General features: G+C 44.5%; 1 protein-coding gene across 2 annotated transcripts in view; it reads right to left on the reverse strand.

The window, feature by feature from the left end:
* Positions 1-15,528, reverse strand: part of VEPH1 (ventricular zone expressed PH domain containing 1) — a 761,239-nt gene that overhangs the window by 181,189 nt on the left and 564,522 nt on the right. For both annotated transcript variants that reach the window (XM_082249205.1, XM_082249204.1), the window contains exon 11: positions 2,072-2,206. In XM_082249205.1, coding sequence (XP_082105331.1) covers positions 2,072-2,206 — 135 coding nt within the window. The remainder of the gene's footprint in view (positions 1-2,071; positions 2,207-15,528) is intronic.

Below are 15,528 nucleotides of genomic sequence, written 5' to 3' on the forward strand. Positions count from 1 at the left end.
CACAACAATTTTAGATAAATGGATTGGACCATAAGAATGGACCAGATCACTTATGCCTTATGTGGATGGCTAAGTATTTCTCTTCACTATCATGGATAAACATGGGTATTTGGCTTGCATACTATAGCTGATGTCTCCCTCTTATTGTAACTACAGTTTGTGTCACATGGTCTTTAGCTTGGTAACATGTAGAGATCTCTGGTGAGAGGGCTATGGTTGCCTTTCTTGTTGGCAAAGGCTTACAACATTGTATTCATCTATATACACAGTGGACTTATGGTATGGTATATCGAAACACATGGAAACTTATAAGCATTCCCTTGGAGTCTTCCAGCATTGTCTAGCTATATGAAGCAAAATCTCTTGCAATATGAAGTCCTATTGAGGCAGACATTTAGGACTTGCTTTGCTAATTTTTCATAATTCCATGCACAATAGTGAGGATCAAGGAAATGTGTGATATGTGGTCTGATTGAATTTCAATTTAGGACTTTTTTTTATATACACTTGTTTTTTTAAATACAATATTGGAAATTGATATATGAGAACATTATGTCCCATTTTTTGGGAATTTATTTATACCAATTTTCATGGGACAAGAAGGAGCTATTGAGGATATATACTGAATAAGGACTTTCTTCCTTGAGGGGATGCTTTTTCTACAGCTGCTGTGGAGTTTTCCCATTTTTAAGTAATTTGCTAATTATAATTTTACCTGTGTTTTTGTAATTTTGGTGTTATTTGTTTTTTGTTCTTATCACATACTCGTCTCAAGGACTTCTCCTGAGCCTTTCCCATGCTTTGGAATTCCCTACCTCAATCTGTCTGACTATGTCAACTCTATCCACTTTTAGGTAATCCATGAAAACCTTTCTCTTCAGAGAAGTGTGTCCTGCCTTTACCTAACAACTGTACTTTCAGTTTCTTCATCAGTTCATCCCCCACAGTTATTACCTTTTGTATCACTTGACCCTTTCTAGATTGTAAGATCTAACAAGCAGGGTCCTCTGATTCCTCCTGTATTGAATTGTATTGTAACTGTACTGCTGTAAAGCGCTGTGCAAACTGTTGGCACTATATGAATCCTGTATAAAATAATAATAATAATCTATATTTTGTGATATGAATATAACATATGTTTACACATATATATAGTGCTGAGTTGTCCCCAGATCTGGTAAGTGTCAATGAATTATCTTTATAAGATTTTATAATTAGGTGAGTAGAGGTAGAACCTCAGTGAGGTCTTTTACAATGAATTTACTTTTCTAATTTAAATATACTGGCAGTTTCCTCTTGGTGTGTGTTTTTTCTTTCCAAAAAAAAAAAATTGGAAAAATTGATGAGACAAGGGATCTGGAGAACACATTTTATTATTTTTTGTCTATAACAATGTTTTACCATTACAGTGAAAAACTACATGTAAAGTCCCTGAAACTTTACATATTTTCTACTTCTTAATGAAGCATAAAATTACTGGTTTACTAATGCCTCATTTCCACTGAGCGGAACGGTTCGGGTCGGTACAGTTTGGAAGGGTTAGAATGGTCCGGTCTATTCAGGTGAGCGTTTCCACTGCAAGTCAGGCCACCAGGGGCCATGCGGGGTTTACACCAAATGAAGTGTTTGTTTTGCGCTTTCATTTGACATGAGCATTGAAGTTTTCCTGTCCGCCAATCAGTGGAATCTATCGTGTGACGCCAGTAGCTCCGCCCTAACCGTACTGTACCATTTCCTATGGCCCTACATCTGAAGGAGGACCAGGAATGGTGCGGTTTGGTTCGGTTGTATGGGCCACTTTCATAATGAAAAAACTCAAATTACCATACCGAACCGACCCCAACCGATCCGCTCAGTGGAAACGAGGCATTAGATTACAGTTACATTACATGCTCTTCAGTTGTATTGTAATTAAGAAGAAATCTTTTGTAAAATGTGCTGATAAAAACAGACACCGCTTTGCCATGCTTGTAACCAGACCTTTTCCCCAACTCCCTCTATAGAATTTTGTACCTTTCAAATATTACTTTATTTTCCCTACAGTGCTGAAATGATAGTAAACAAAAATTACCTTTTTATGTGGAAACATTGACTGGGTGATGGATGCTTCAAAACTATGTGCTCCTTTCACTTGTGTTTTCTCCCACAGTGTTTTCAGGACTTGCATAGAAGTAGTCTGAGTGGACAGTGGCTCAGGCAGCAAACTCTGATGGAATATATATGAAGAACCATGATAAAAAGAAGTTATGTTATAATAAATATTGAATGTTTACTAGCATTGTGCTGAATCTTTTTTTCTGCCTATAGTTCCAAAATTATACTAAAGCAGAAAAACTGGTATAAAGGTCAAAAATATTTTTTCATTTTCAGCCATAAAACTGTAAAACCTCCTCATCCAATGTCCAGTTTTGAGGATTCCCACTAAGGCCTCTTTCCATCAATAACAAATGAGAAGATAAGCCCCATGTCTTCTGCCTTGTAAACCCACTGTGTTTAAAGGGATTAAGAGATCAACAGCCAGGCTTCTAAGCCAAACAATAAGTAATTTGACTGTGAACTAATGCAATTCTCTGCACGCTTTCTCCATGATTAATACAGCCGTACAGCACAGCTAGTTGGTGTCCTAAGCAACCTAGCAAGGTCACCTTCTTGTCCCTAGCATTGCTCCCCATTAACCCAGTCTAATGCTGGCCATAGACTACAAAAAAAAACGTTCAAACTCATTTTCGAAAAAGGAAAACTTGGACATGAGAGCAGACGATCGTGCCATCATGTAATGACCAAAAAATCATTCAATGGACATAAATGAATTTGTTTTTTGTTTGTTTTTTCACATATACCTAGTGCAAACTGTTTGGACGAGAAACACATTAACCTTTCAATTTATCGTTCGTTCAGAAAATTACCAATCTTGTCCTTTGTTTTTTTTGCTCAAAAATGTCTCAACTGATTACTGATTTGTCCCTATTAACTGAACGAAAAATGAACAAACTGTCCAAATGCCCAAATTTTGGCCAATTTTTCGCATAATGTATGGCCACTAGTGTTGAGCGAACACGGACTGTATTATTCGTGTTCGTACCGAATAATTGGATTTTTTTTACCCGAACACGGACACGGACACTTTACTGTATGTTCGGGTAAAAATCCGTGTTCGGTCGTTTTATTTCCGGGTTTTGCATGCTTTGGCGCTCTTTTCATGGCGGGCTTTCAACAGCCAATCAACAATCGTTTAACTGGTGTGCCTTAAGCCATCCCAGCCATGCCTGCAAATGTCTTAGTAGCTGTGATTGGCCGTCTGAAGCATGTGACCAAGTCTTTATAAGTTCGAGGCAGCCGCCGCAGCAGCGTCATTCTGCTGCTTAGCTAAGGGACAGAGCACACATCAATGTGCTGGCTGCTGATTAGGGAAAGATAGGCAGGAAAAAACCATTTGTGTCCGGATAGAATTGAGGGACAGGTCGGAGTGTTTAGGCAGGGCGAGTTGTAGGCATTTTAGGGATAGAGTCTGCTGAATTATAGGGTCAGTGTCTTCTACAAACTACAATCGATATTGCTGTGTGGGGGGTGGGGTGAATCTGCACTCAATCCTGATCTACGATCTCTTCTCAATCCTGTTAGGGACAGAGTCTGCTGAATTTTAGGGAAACTGTGTTCTACAAACTACAATCGATATTGCTGTGTGGTGTGGGATTGGAGATAGGCAGGTGTCAGTGATCCACATCCATTTTTCTGTGTGTGAGCTGCAGTGAACACAATCTTTTTGGGCTGCAGTGAACACAATCTTTTTGGGCTGCAGTGAACACAATCTTTTTGGGCTGCAGTGAACACAATCTTTTTGGGGTGCAGTGAACAAAATCTTTTTGGGGTGCAGTGAACACAATCCTTTTTGGTGTGCAGTGAACACAATCTTTGTGGGGTGCAGTGAACAAAATCCTTTGTGGGGTGCAGTGAACACAATCTTTTTGGGGTGCAGTGAACAAAATCCTTTTTGGGGTGCAGTGAACAACATCCTTTTTGGGGTGCAGTGAACACAATCTTTTTGGGGTGCAGTGAACAAAATCCTTTGTGGGGTGCAGTGAACACAATCTTTTTGGGGTGCAGTGAACACAATCTTTTTGGGGTGGAGTGAACAACATCCTTTTTGGGGTGCAGTGAACAAAATCCTTTTTGGGGTGCAGTGAACAAAATCATTTTTGGGGTGCAGTGAACACAATCTTTTTGGGGTGCAGTGAACACAATCTTTGTGGGGTGCAGTGAACACAATCTTTTTGGGGTGGAGTGAACAACATCCTTTTTGGGGTGCAGTGAACAACATCCTTTTTGGGGTGCAGTGAACACAATCTTTTTGGGGTGCAGTGAACACAATCTTTGTGGGGTACAGTGAACAGAATCTTTGTGGGGTGCAGTGAACACAATCTTTGGGGGGTACAGTGAACACAATCTTTTTGGGGTGCAGTGAACACAATCTTTGTGGGGTGCAGTGAACACAATCTTTTTGGGGTGGAGTGAACAAAATCATTTTTGGGGTGCAGTGAACAACATCCTTTTTGGGGTGCAGTGATCAAAATCCTTTTTGGGGTGCAGTGAACACAATCTTTTTGGGGTGCAGTGAACAAAATCCTTTGTGGGGTGCAGTGAACAGAATCTTTGTGGGGTGCAGTGAACACAATCTTTGGGGGGGTACAGTGAACACAATCTTTTTGGGGTGCAGTGAACACAATCTTTGTGGGGTACAGTGAACAGAATCTTTGTGGGGTGCAGTGAACACAATCTTTGGGGGGTACAGTGAACACAATCTTTTTGGGGTGCAGTGAACACAATCTTTGGGGGGTACAGTGAACACAATCTTTTTGGGGTGCAGTGAACACAATCTTTGTGGGGTGCAGTGAACAACATCCTTTTAGGGTGCAGTGAACACAATCTTTGTGGGGTACAGTGAACAGAATCTTTGTGGGGTGCAGTGAACACAATCTTTGGGGGGTACAGTGAACACAATCTTTGTGAGGTGCAGTGAACACAATCTTTGTGGGGTGCAGTGAACACAATCATTGTGGGGTGCAGTGAACTCAATCTTTATGGGGTACAGTGAACACAATCTCATACTTCTGAAGATTTGAGGGTGCTGCCTGTTCCATACTCCCCCTACTCCTCATCTAGCCTTTTAGGGGTACAAACAATAGTAATTGGGGCCTAGTGTGGTTGTGTACGTGTGATATACATACACTTTTTTTGGATCATATTTTCTATTCCGCTATTTAATCAAAAACCTTTGGGGATCAGTTAAATTGGGGGATAGTCTGTGTTGGTACGTGTGAGAGAGATCCACCTTTCCAAGTTGTTGGGGTTCATCTCATACTTCTGAAGGTTTGAGGGTGCTGCCTGTTCCATACTCCCCCTACTCCTAGCCTTTTAGGGGTACAAACAATAGTAATTGGGGCCTAGTGTGGTTGTGTACGTGTGATATACATACACTTTTTTTGGATCATATTTTCTATTCCGCTATTTAATCAAAAACCTTTGGGGATCAGTTAAATTGGGGGATTGTCTGTGTTGGTACGTGTGAGAGAGATCCACCTTTCCAAGTTGTTGGGGTTCATCTCATACTTCTGAAGGTTTGAGGGTGCTGCCTGTTCCATACCCCCCCTACTCCTCATCTAGCCTTTTAGGGGTACAAACAATAGTAATTGGGGCCTAGTGTGGTTGTGTACGTGTGATATACATACACTTTTTTTGGATCATATTTTCTATTCCGCTATTTAATCAAAAACCTTTGGGGATCAGTTAAATTGGGGGATAGTCTGTGTTGGTACGTGTGAGAGAGATCCACCTTTCCAAGTTGTTGGGGTTCATCTCATACTTCTGAAGGTTTGAGGGTGCTGCCTGTTCCATACTCCCCCTACTCCTCATCTAGCCTTTTAGGGGTACAAACAATAGTAATTGGGGCCCAGTGTGGTTGTGTACGTGTGATATACATACACTTTTTTTGGATCATATTTTCTATTCCGCTATTTAATCAAAAACCTTTGGGGATCAGTTAAATTGGGGGATAGTCTGTGTTGGTACGTGTGAGAGAGATCCACCTTTCCAAGTTGTTGGGGTTCATCTCATACTTCTGAAGGTTTGAGGGTGCTGCCTGTTCCATACTCCCCCGACTCCTCATCTAGCCTTTTAGGGGTACAAACAATAGTAATTGGGGCCCAGTGTGGTTGTGTACGTGTGATATACATACACTTTTTTTGGATCATATTTTCTATTCCGCTATTTAATCAAAAACCTTTGGGGATCAGTTAAATTGGGGGATAGTCTGTGTTGGTACGTGTGAGAGAGATCCACCTTTCCAAGTTGTTGGGGTTCATCTCATACTTCTGAAGGTTTGAGGGTGCTGCCTGTTCCATACCCCCCCTACTCCTCATCTAGCCTTTTAGGGGTACAAACAATAGTAATTGGGGCCTAGTGTGGTTGTGTACGTGTGATATACATACACTTTTTTTGGATCATATTTTCTATTCCGCTATTTAATCAAAAACCTTTGGGGATCAGTTAAATTGGGGGATAGTCTGTGTTGGTACGTGTGAGAGAGATCCACCTTTCCAAGTTGTTGGGGTTCATCTCATACTTCTGAAGGTTTGAGGGTGCTGCCTGTTCCACACCCCCCCTACTCCTCATCTAGCCTTTTAGGGGTACAAACAATAGTAATTGGGGCCTAGTGTGGTTGTGTACGTGTGATATACATACACTTTTTTTGGATCATATTTTCTATTCCGCTATTTAATCAAAAACCTTTGGGGATCAGTTAAATTGGGGGATAGTCTGTGTTGGTACGTGTGAGAGAGATCCACCTTTCCAAGTTTTTGGGGTTCATCTCATACTTCTGAAGATTTGAGGGTGCTGCCTGTTCCATACCCCCCCTACTCCTCATCTAGCCTTTTAGGGGTACAAACAATAGTAATTGGGGCCTAGTGTGGTTGTGTACGTGTGATATACATACACTTTTTTTGGATCATATTTTCTATTCCGCTATTTAATCAAAAACCTTTGGGGATCAGTTAAATTGGGGGATAGTCTGTGTTGGTACGTGTGAGAGAGATCCACCTTTCCAAGTTGTTGGGGTTCATCTCATACTTCTGAAGGTTTGAGGGTGCTGCCTGTTCCATACCCCCCCTACTCCTCATCTAGCCTTTTAGGGGTACAAACAATAGTAATTGGGGCCTAGTGTGGTTGTGTACGTGTGATATACATACACTTTTTTTGGATCATATTTTCTATTCCGCTATTTAATCAAAAACCTTTGGGGATCAGTTAAATTGAGGGATAGTCTGTGTTGGTACGTGTGAGAGAGATCCACCTTTCCAAGTTGTTGGGGTTCATCTCATACTTCTGAAGGTTTGAGGGTGCTGCCTGTTCCATACTCCCCCTACTCCTCATCTAGCCTTTTAGGGGTACAAACAATAGTAATTGGGGCCTAGTGTGGTTGTGTACGTGTGATATACATACACTTTTTTTGGATCATATTTTCTATTCCGCTATTTAATCAAAAACCTTTGGGGATCAGTTAAATTGGGGGATAGTCTGTGTTGGTACGTGTGAGAGAGATCCACCTTTCCAAGTTGTTGGGGTTCATCTCATACTTCTGAAGGTTTGAGGGTGCTGCCTGTTCCATACTCCCCCTACTCCTAGCCTTTTAGGGGTACAAACAATAGTAATTGGGGCCCAGTGTGGTTGTGTACGTGTGATATACATACACTTTTTTTGGATCATATTTTCTATTCCGCTATTTAATCAAAAACCTTTGGGGATCAGTTAAATTGGGGGATAGTCTGTGTTGGTACGTGTGAGAGAGATCCACCTTTCCAAGTTTTTGGGGTTCATCTCATACTTCTGAAGGTTTGAGGGTGCTGCCTGTTCCATACCCCCCCTACTCCTCATCTAGCCTTTTAGGGGTACAAACAATAGTAATTGGGGCCTAGTGTGGTTGTGTACGTGTGATATACATACACCTTTTTTGGATCATATTTTCTATTCCGCTATTTAATCAAAAACCTTTGGGGATCAGTTAAATTGGGGGATAGTCTGTGTTGGTACGTGTGAGAGAGATCCACCTTTCCAAGTTGTTGGGGTTCATCTCATACTTCTGAAGGTTTGAGGGTGCTGCCTGTTCCATACCCCCCCTACTCCTCATCTAGCCTTTTAGGGGTACAAACAATAGTAATTGGGGCCTAGTGTGGTTGTGTACGTGTGATATACATACACTTTTTTTGGATCATATTTTCTATTCCGCTATTTAATCAAAAACCTTTGGGGATCAGTTAAATTGGGGGATAGTCTGTGTTGGTACGTGTGAGAGAGATCCACCTTTCCAAGTTGTTGGGGTTCATCTCATACTTCTGAAGGTTTGAGGGTGCTGCCTGTTCCATACTCCCCCTACTCCTCATCTAGCCTTTTAGGGGTACAAACAATAGTAATTGGGGCCTAGTGTGGTTGTGTACGTGTGATATACATACACTTTTTTTGGATCATATTTTCTATTCCGCTATTTAATCAAAAACCTTTGGGGATCAGTTAAATTGGGGGATAGTCTGTGTTGGTACGTGTGAGAGAGATCCACCTTTCCAAGTTGTTGGGGTTCATCTCATACTTCTGAAGGTTTGAGGGTGCTGCCTGTTCCAAACCCCCCCTACTCCTCATCTAGCCTTTTATGGGTACAAACAATAGTAATTGGGGCCTAGTGTGGTTGTGTACGTGTGATATACATACACTTTTTTTGGATCATATTTTCTATTCCGCTATTTAATCAAAAACCTTTGGGGATCAGTTAAATTGGGGGATAGTCTGTGTTGGTACGTGTGAGAGAGATCCACCTTTCCAAGTTGTTGGGGTTCATCTCATACTTCTGAAGGTTTGAGGGTGCTGCCTGTTCCATACCCCCCCTACTCCTCATCTAGCCTTTTAGGGGTACAAACAATAGTAATTGGGGCCTAGTGTGGTTGTGTACGTGTGATATACATACACTTTTTTTGGATCATATTTTCTATTCCGCTATTTAATCAAAAACCTTTGGGGATCAGTTAAATTGGGGGATAGTCTGTGTTGGTACGTGTGAGAGAGATCCACCTTTCCAAGTTGTTGGGGTTCATCTCATACTTCTGAAGGTTTGAGGGTGCTGCCTGTTCCATACTCCCCCTACTCCTAGCCTTTTAGGGGTACAAACAATAGTAATTGGGGCCTAGTGTGGTTGTGTACGTGTGATATACATACACTTTTTTTGGATCATATTTTCTATTCCGCTATTTAATCAAAAACCTTTGGGGATCAGTTAAATTGGGGGATAGTCTGTGTTGGTACGTGTGAGAGAGATCCACCTTTCCAAGTTGTTGGGGTTCATCTCATACTTCTGAAGGTTTGAGGGTGCTGCCTGTTCCATACCCCCCCTACTCCTCATCTAGCCTTTTAGGGGTACAAACAATAGTAATTGGGGCCTAGTGTGGTTGTGTACGTGTGATATACATACACTTTTTTTGGATCATATTTTCTATTCCGCTATTTAATCAAAAACCTTTGGGGATCAGTTAAATTGGGGGATAGTCTGTGTTGGTACGTGTGAGAGAGATCCACCTTTCCAAGTTGTTGGGGTTCATCTCATACTTCTGAAGGTTTGAGGGTGCTGCCTGTTCCATACTCCCCCTACTCCTCATCTAGCCTTTTAGGGGTACAAACAATAGTAATTGGGGCCCAGTGTGGTTGTGTACGTGTGATATACATACACTTTTTTTGGATCATATTTTCTATTCCGCTATTTAATCAAAAACCTTTGGGGATCAGTTAAATTGGGGGATAGTCTGTGTTGGTACGTGTGAGAGAGATCCACCTTTCCAAGTTGTTGGGGTTCATCTCATACTTCTGAAGGTTTGAGGGTGCTGCCTGTTCCATACTCCCCCTACTCCTCATCTAGCCTTTTAGGGGTACAAACAATAGTAATTGGGGCCTAGTGTGGTTGTGTACGTGTGATATACATACACTTTTTTTGGATCATATTTTCTATTCCGCTATTTAATCAAAAACCTTTGGGGATCAGTTAAATTGGGGGATAGTCTGTGTTGGTACGTGTGAGAGAGATCCACCTTTCCAAGTTGTTGGGGTTCATCTCATACTTCTGAAGGTTTGAGGGTGCTGCCTGTTCCATACCCCCCCTACTCCTCATCTAGCCTTTTAGGGGTACAAACAATAGTAATTGGGGCCTAGTGTGGTTGTGTACGTGTGATATACATACACTTTTTTTGGATCATATTTTCTATTCCGCTATTTAATCAAAAACCTTTGGGGATCAGTTAAATTGGGGGATAGTCTGTGTTGGTACGTGTGAGAGAGATCCACCTTTCCAAGTTGTTGGGGTTCATCTCATACTTCTGAAGGTTTGAGGGTGCTGCCTGTTCCATACCCCCCCTACTCCTCATCTAGCCTTTTAGGGGTACAAACAATAGTAATTGGGGCCTAGTGTGGTTGTGTACGTGTGATATACATACACTTTTTTTGGATCATATTTTCTATTCCGCTATTTAATCAAAAACCTTTGGGGATCAGTTAAATTGGGGGATAGTCTGTGTTGGTACGTGTGAGAGAGATCCACCTTTCCAAGTTGTTGGGGTTCATCTCATACTTCTGAAGGTTTGAGGGTGCTGCCTGTTCCATACTCCCCCTACTCCTCATCTAGCCTTTTAGGGGTACAAACAATAGTAATTGGGGCCTAGTGTGGTTGTGTACGTGTGATATACATACACTTTTTTTGGATCATATTTTCTATTCCGCTATTTAATCAAAAACCTTTGGGGATCAGTTAAATTGGGGGATAGTCTGTGTTGGTACGTGTGAGAGAGATCCACCTTTCCAAGTTGTTGGGGTTCATCTCATACTTCTGAAGGTTTGAGGGTGCTGCCTGTTCCATACTCCCCCTACTCCTCATCTAGCCTTTTAGGGGTACAAACAATAGTAATTGGGGCCTAGTATGGTTGTGTACGTGTGATATACATACACTTTTTTTGGATCATATTTTCTATTCCGCTATTTAATCAAAAACCTTTGGGGATCAGTTAAATTGGGGGATAGTCTGTGTTGGTACGTGTGAGAGAGATCCACCTTTCCAAGTTGTTGGGGTTCATCTCATACTTCTGAAGGTTTGAGGCTGCTGCCTGTTCCATACCCCCCCTACTCCTCATCTAGCCTTTTAGGGGTACAAACAATAGTAATTGGGGCCTAGTGTGGTTGTGTACGTGTGATATACATACACTTTTTTTGGATCATATTTTCTATTCCGCTATTTAATCAAAAACCTTTGGGGATCAGTTAAATTGGGGGATAGTCTGTGTTGGTACGTGTGAGAGAGATCCACCTTTCCAAGTTTTTGGGGTTCATCTCATACTTCTGAAGATTTGAGGGTGCTGCCTGTTCCATACTCCTCCTCCTACTGCTCAACCATCCTTTTAGGGGTACAAACAATAGTAGTTGGGGCCTAGTGTGGTGGTGTACGTGCGAGATACATACACTTTCTTTTTGATCATATTTTCTATTCCGCTATTCAATTAAAACCTTTGGGGATCAATTCAATTGCGAGATAGTCTGTGTCGGTACGTGTGAGATCCACCTTTCCAAGTTGTTGGGGTTCATCTCATACTTCTGAAGATTTGAGGGTGCTGCCTGTTCCATACTCCTGCTCCTACTGCTCAACCATCCTTTTAGGGGTACAAACAATAGTAATTGGGGCCTAGTGTGGTTGTGTACGTGCGAGATACATACACTTTTTTTGATCATATTTCCTATTCCGCTATTCAATAAAAACCTTTGAGGATCAATTGAATTGCGGGATAGTCTGTGTCGGTACGTGTGAGATCCACCTTTCCAAGTTTTTGGGGTTCATCTCATACTTCTGAAGATTTGAGGGTGCTGCCTGTTCCATACTCCTCCTCCTACTCCTCATCCATCCTTTTAGGGGTACAAACAATAGTAATTGGGGCCTAGTGTGGTTGTGTACGTGCGAGATACATACACTTTTTTTGATCATATTTCCTATTCCGCTATTCAATAAAAACCTTTGAGGATCAATTGAATTGCGGGATAGTCTGTGTCGGTACGTGTGAGATCCACCTTTCCAAGTTTTTGGGGTTCATCTCATACTTCTGAAGATTTGAGGGTGCTGTCTGTTCCATACTCCTCCTACTCCTCATCCATCCTTTTAGGGGTAGAAACAATAGTAATTGGGGCCTAGTGTGGTTTTGTACGTGCGAGATACATACACTTTTTTGGATCATATTTCCTATTCCGCTATTCAATAAAAACCTTTCTAGGGCAAGATCTTAAATTACAGAAATATGAGGAGACCGTCAAATAAGGGCCGTGGCCTGGGTCGTGGTGCTGCTGGTAGAGCTCCTGTTGCAAGGAGAGGACGTGGTCGATCTGTGCCAGCTACACGCACAAGTGAAACACCTTCCTCAAGTGTGAGTAGGCGACAGAACCTGCATCAGTATTTGGTAGGGCATCAAACGCCCCTAGAAGTGATGAGGCCAGAACAAGTTGAGGCGATAGTAGATTGGTTTGCTGCTGACAGTGCCTCCAGTTCCTTCACATTGTCTCCCACCCAGTCTACTGCAGAAAGGTCAGAGTTGGCACCTGCAGCCAATGTCCAACCGTCTTTCACCTCACCCCCTTGCAAATCAGGCCAGCAGTCTGAGCCCCAAGCCATACAGCAGTCTCTTATTCTTTTTGAGGACTCTGTCAGCAGGGTTTCCCAGGGCCATCCACCTAGCCCTGCCCCAGAAGTGGAAGAGATTGAGTGCAGCGATGCCCAACCACTTATTTCTCAAGATGAGTACATGCAAGGATCATCGCAGCACGTCTCCGATGATGACGAAACGCAGGTGCCAACTGCTGCGGCGTTCAGCATTGTGGAGACCGACAAGGAGGGCAGGGGTGAAGACTGGGTGGAAGATGATGTGGAGGACGATGAGGTCCTCGACCCCACATGGAATGAACGTCATGCAGGTGACCTGAGTAGTTTGGAGGAAGAGGCGGTGGTCGCACAGAGCCACCAGCACAGCAGAAGAGGGAGCAGGGTGCAGAAGCGGAGCGGCCGTGCCCTAGACACTACGCCCGCTACTGCCCAACGCAGCAAGGGAACGAGCGCACCAAAGTCAGCTCAAAGGAGTTCTCTAGCGTGGAAGTTCTTTAGAAAATGTGCTGATGACAGGACACGAGTGGTTTGCACCCTGTGCAATCAGAGCTTGAAGCGAGGCATAAACCTTCTCAACCTGAGCACAACCTGCATGATCAGGCATCTAAGTGCAAAGCACGAGCTGCAGTGGAGTACACACCTTCAAAACCAAGAAACGTCTCTGGCTCATCCTGCTTCCTCTTCTGCTGCAGTCTCGGCCGCTCCAGCCACATCTGTAGTGATACCGGCACCTGCCACCCCGCAAACAGACGATCTGTCAGCAACACCACCACCTGGGTCACCAACAACCATCTCCACAATGTCCCGTGGAAGCGTTCAGCTTTCCATCTCCCAAACACTTGAGAGGAAGAGGAAGTACCCCCCTACCCACCCGCGATCCCTGGCCCTGAATGCCAGCATTTCAAAATTATTGGCCTTTGAAATGCTGTCATTCCGTCTGGTGGAGACGCACAGTTTTAAAAACCTTATGTCGGTGGCTGTCCCACAGTACGTCGTGCCCAGCCGCCACTACTTTTCCAGGCAAGCCATCCCTTCCCTGCACAACCAAGTGGGGGAAAATATCAGGTGTGCACTGCGCAACGCCATCTGTGCCAAGGTCCACCTAACTACGGATACGTGGACCAGTAAGCACGGTCAGGGGCGTTATATCTCCCTAACGGCACACTGGGTAAATGCAGTGGCGGATGGGCCTGAGGCGGATAGCAATTTGGCGCATGTCCTTCCACCACCGAGGATTGCAGGGCGCTTCAGTTTGCCTCCTGTTCCTAACTCCTCCTACTCCGCTTCCTCATCCTCTACCGCCTCCTCATCCGGACAGCGTAACACCTTCACCACCAACTTCAGCACGGCCAGGGGTAAACGACAGCAGGCAGTTTTACAACTTGCCTGTTTGGGGGACAAACCACACACCGCGCAGGAGTTGTGGAGGAGCATGGAACAGCAGACAAATGAGTGGTTGCTGCCAGCGAGCCTCAAGCCCGGCCTGGTGGTGTGCGATAACGGGCGAAATCTCATAGCAGCTCTGGGCCTAGCCGGTTTGACGCACATCCCTTGCCTGGCGCATGTGCTGAATTTGGTGGTGCAGAGGTTCCTTAAAAACTACCCCGATATGTCAGAGCTGCTGCAGAAAGTGCGGGCCGTTTGTGCGCACTTTCGGCGTTCTCACCCTGCTGCTGCTCGCCTGGCAGCGCTGCAGCGTAACTTCGGCCTTCCCGCTCACCGCCTCATATGTGACGTGCCCACAAGGTGGAACTCCACCTTGCACATGCTGGAAAGACTGTGCGAGCAGCAGCAGGCCATAGTGGAGTTTCAGCTGCAGCACGCACGCGTGAGTCGCTCTGCGGAACAGCACCACTTCACCACCAATAACTGGGCCTCCATGCGAGACCTGTGTGCTTTGTTGCGCTGTTTTGAGTACTCCACCAACATGGCCAGTGGCAATGACGCCGTTCTCAGCTTAACTATCCCACTTCTATGCCTCCTTGAAAAAACAATTCGGGCGATGATGGAAGAGGATGTGGCACAGGATGAGGAGGAGGAGGAGGATGAAGAGGTAACATTTCCAAGGCTTTCAGGGCAGTCATTCGCAAGGGGCTCCGAGGGTGGGTTCCTGCACACGCAAACGCCAGGGACGCAATTGTCCAGCAGGGGCACAGTTCTGGAGGATGAGGAGGATGAGGAGGAGGAGGAGCTGGAGGAGGAGATGGAACCATGTTCACAGCAGGGTGGCACCCAGGCCAGCTCATGGCCATCACTGGTGCGTGGCTGGGGGGATACAGAGGACACGGACGATACACCTCCCACAGAGGACAGCCTTTCGTTGCCTCTGGGCAGCCTGGCACACATGAGCGATTACATGCTGCAGTGTCTCCACAACGACCGCCGAGTTGCCCACATTCTAACTTGTGCTGATTACTGGGTGGCCACGCTGCTGGATCCCCGTTACAAGGACAACGTACCGTCCTTAATTCACTCACTGGAGCGCGATCGCAAGATGCGCGAGTACAAGCGCACGCTGGTAGACGCCATGCTGCTGGCATTCCCATCTGACAGCGGGGCCACAGTGGAAGCACAAGGCAGAGGAGGAGGAGGAGGAGGTCGCCAACGCAACCAGGGCACCGCCAGCACCTCAGAAGGCAGGGTTAGCATGGCCGAAATGTGGAAAAGCTTTGTCAGCACGCCACAACAAACAGCAGCACCAGCAGCTCAGATGGAACGTCTTAGCAGGAGGCAGCATTTTACCAACATGGTGGAGCAGTATGTGTGCACACGCCTACATGTAGTGAATGACGGGTCTGCCCCCTTCA

This window comes from Pelophylax lessonae (genome assembly GCF_965119305.1).
Source record: "Pelophylax lessonae genome assembly, chromosome: 3".
In the NCBI taxonomy this organism is placed as follows: domain Eukaryota; kingdom Metazoa; phylum Chordata; class Amphibia; order Anura; family Ranidae; genus Pelophylax; species Pelophylax lessonae.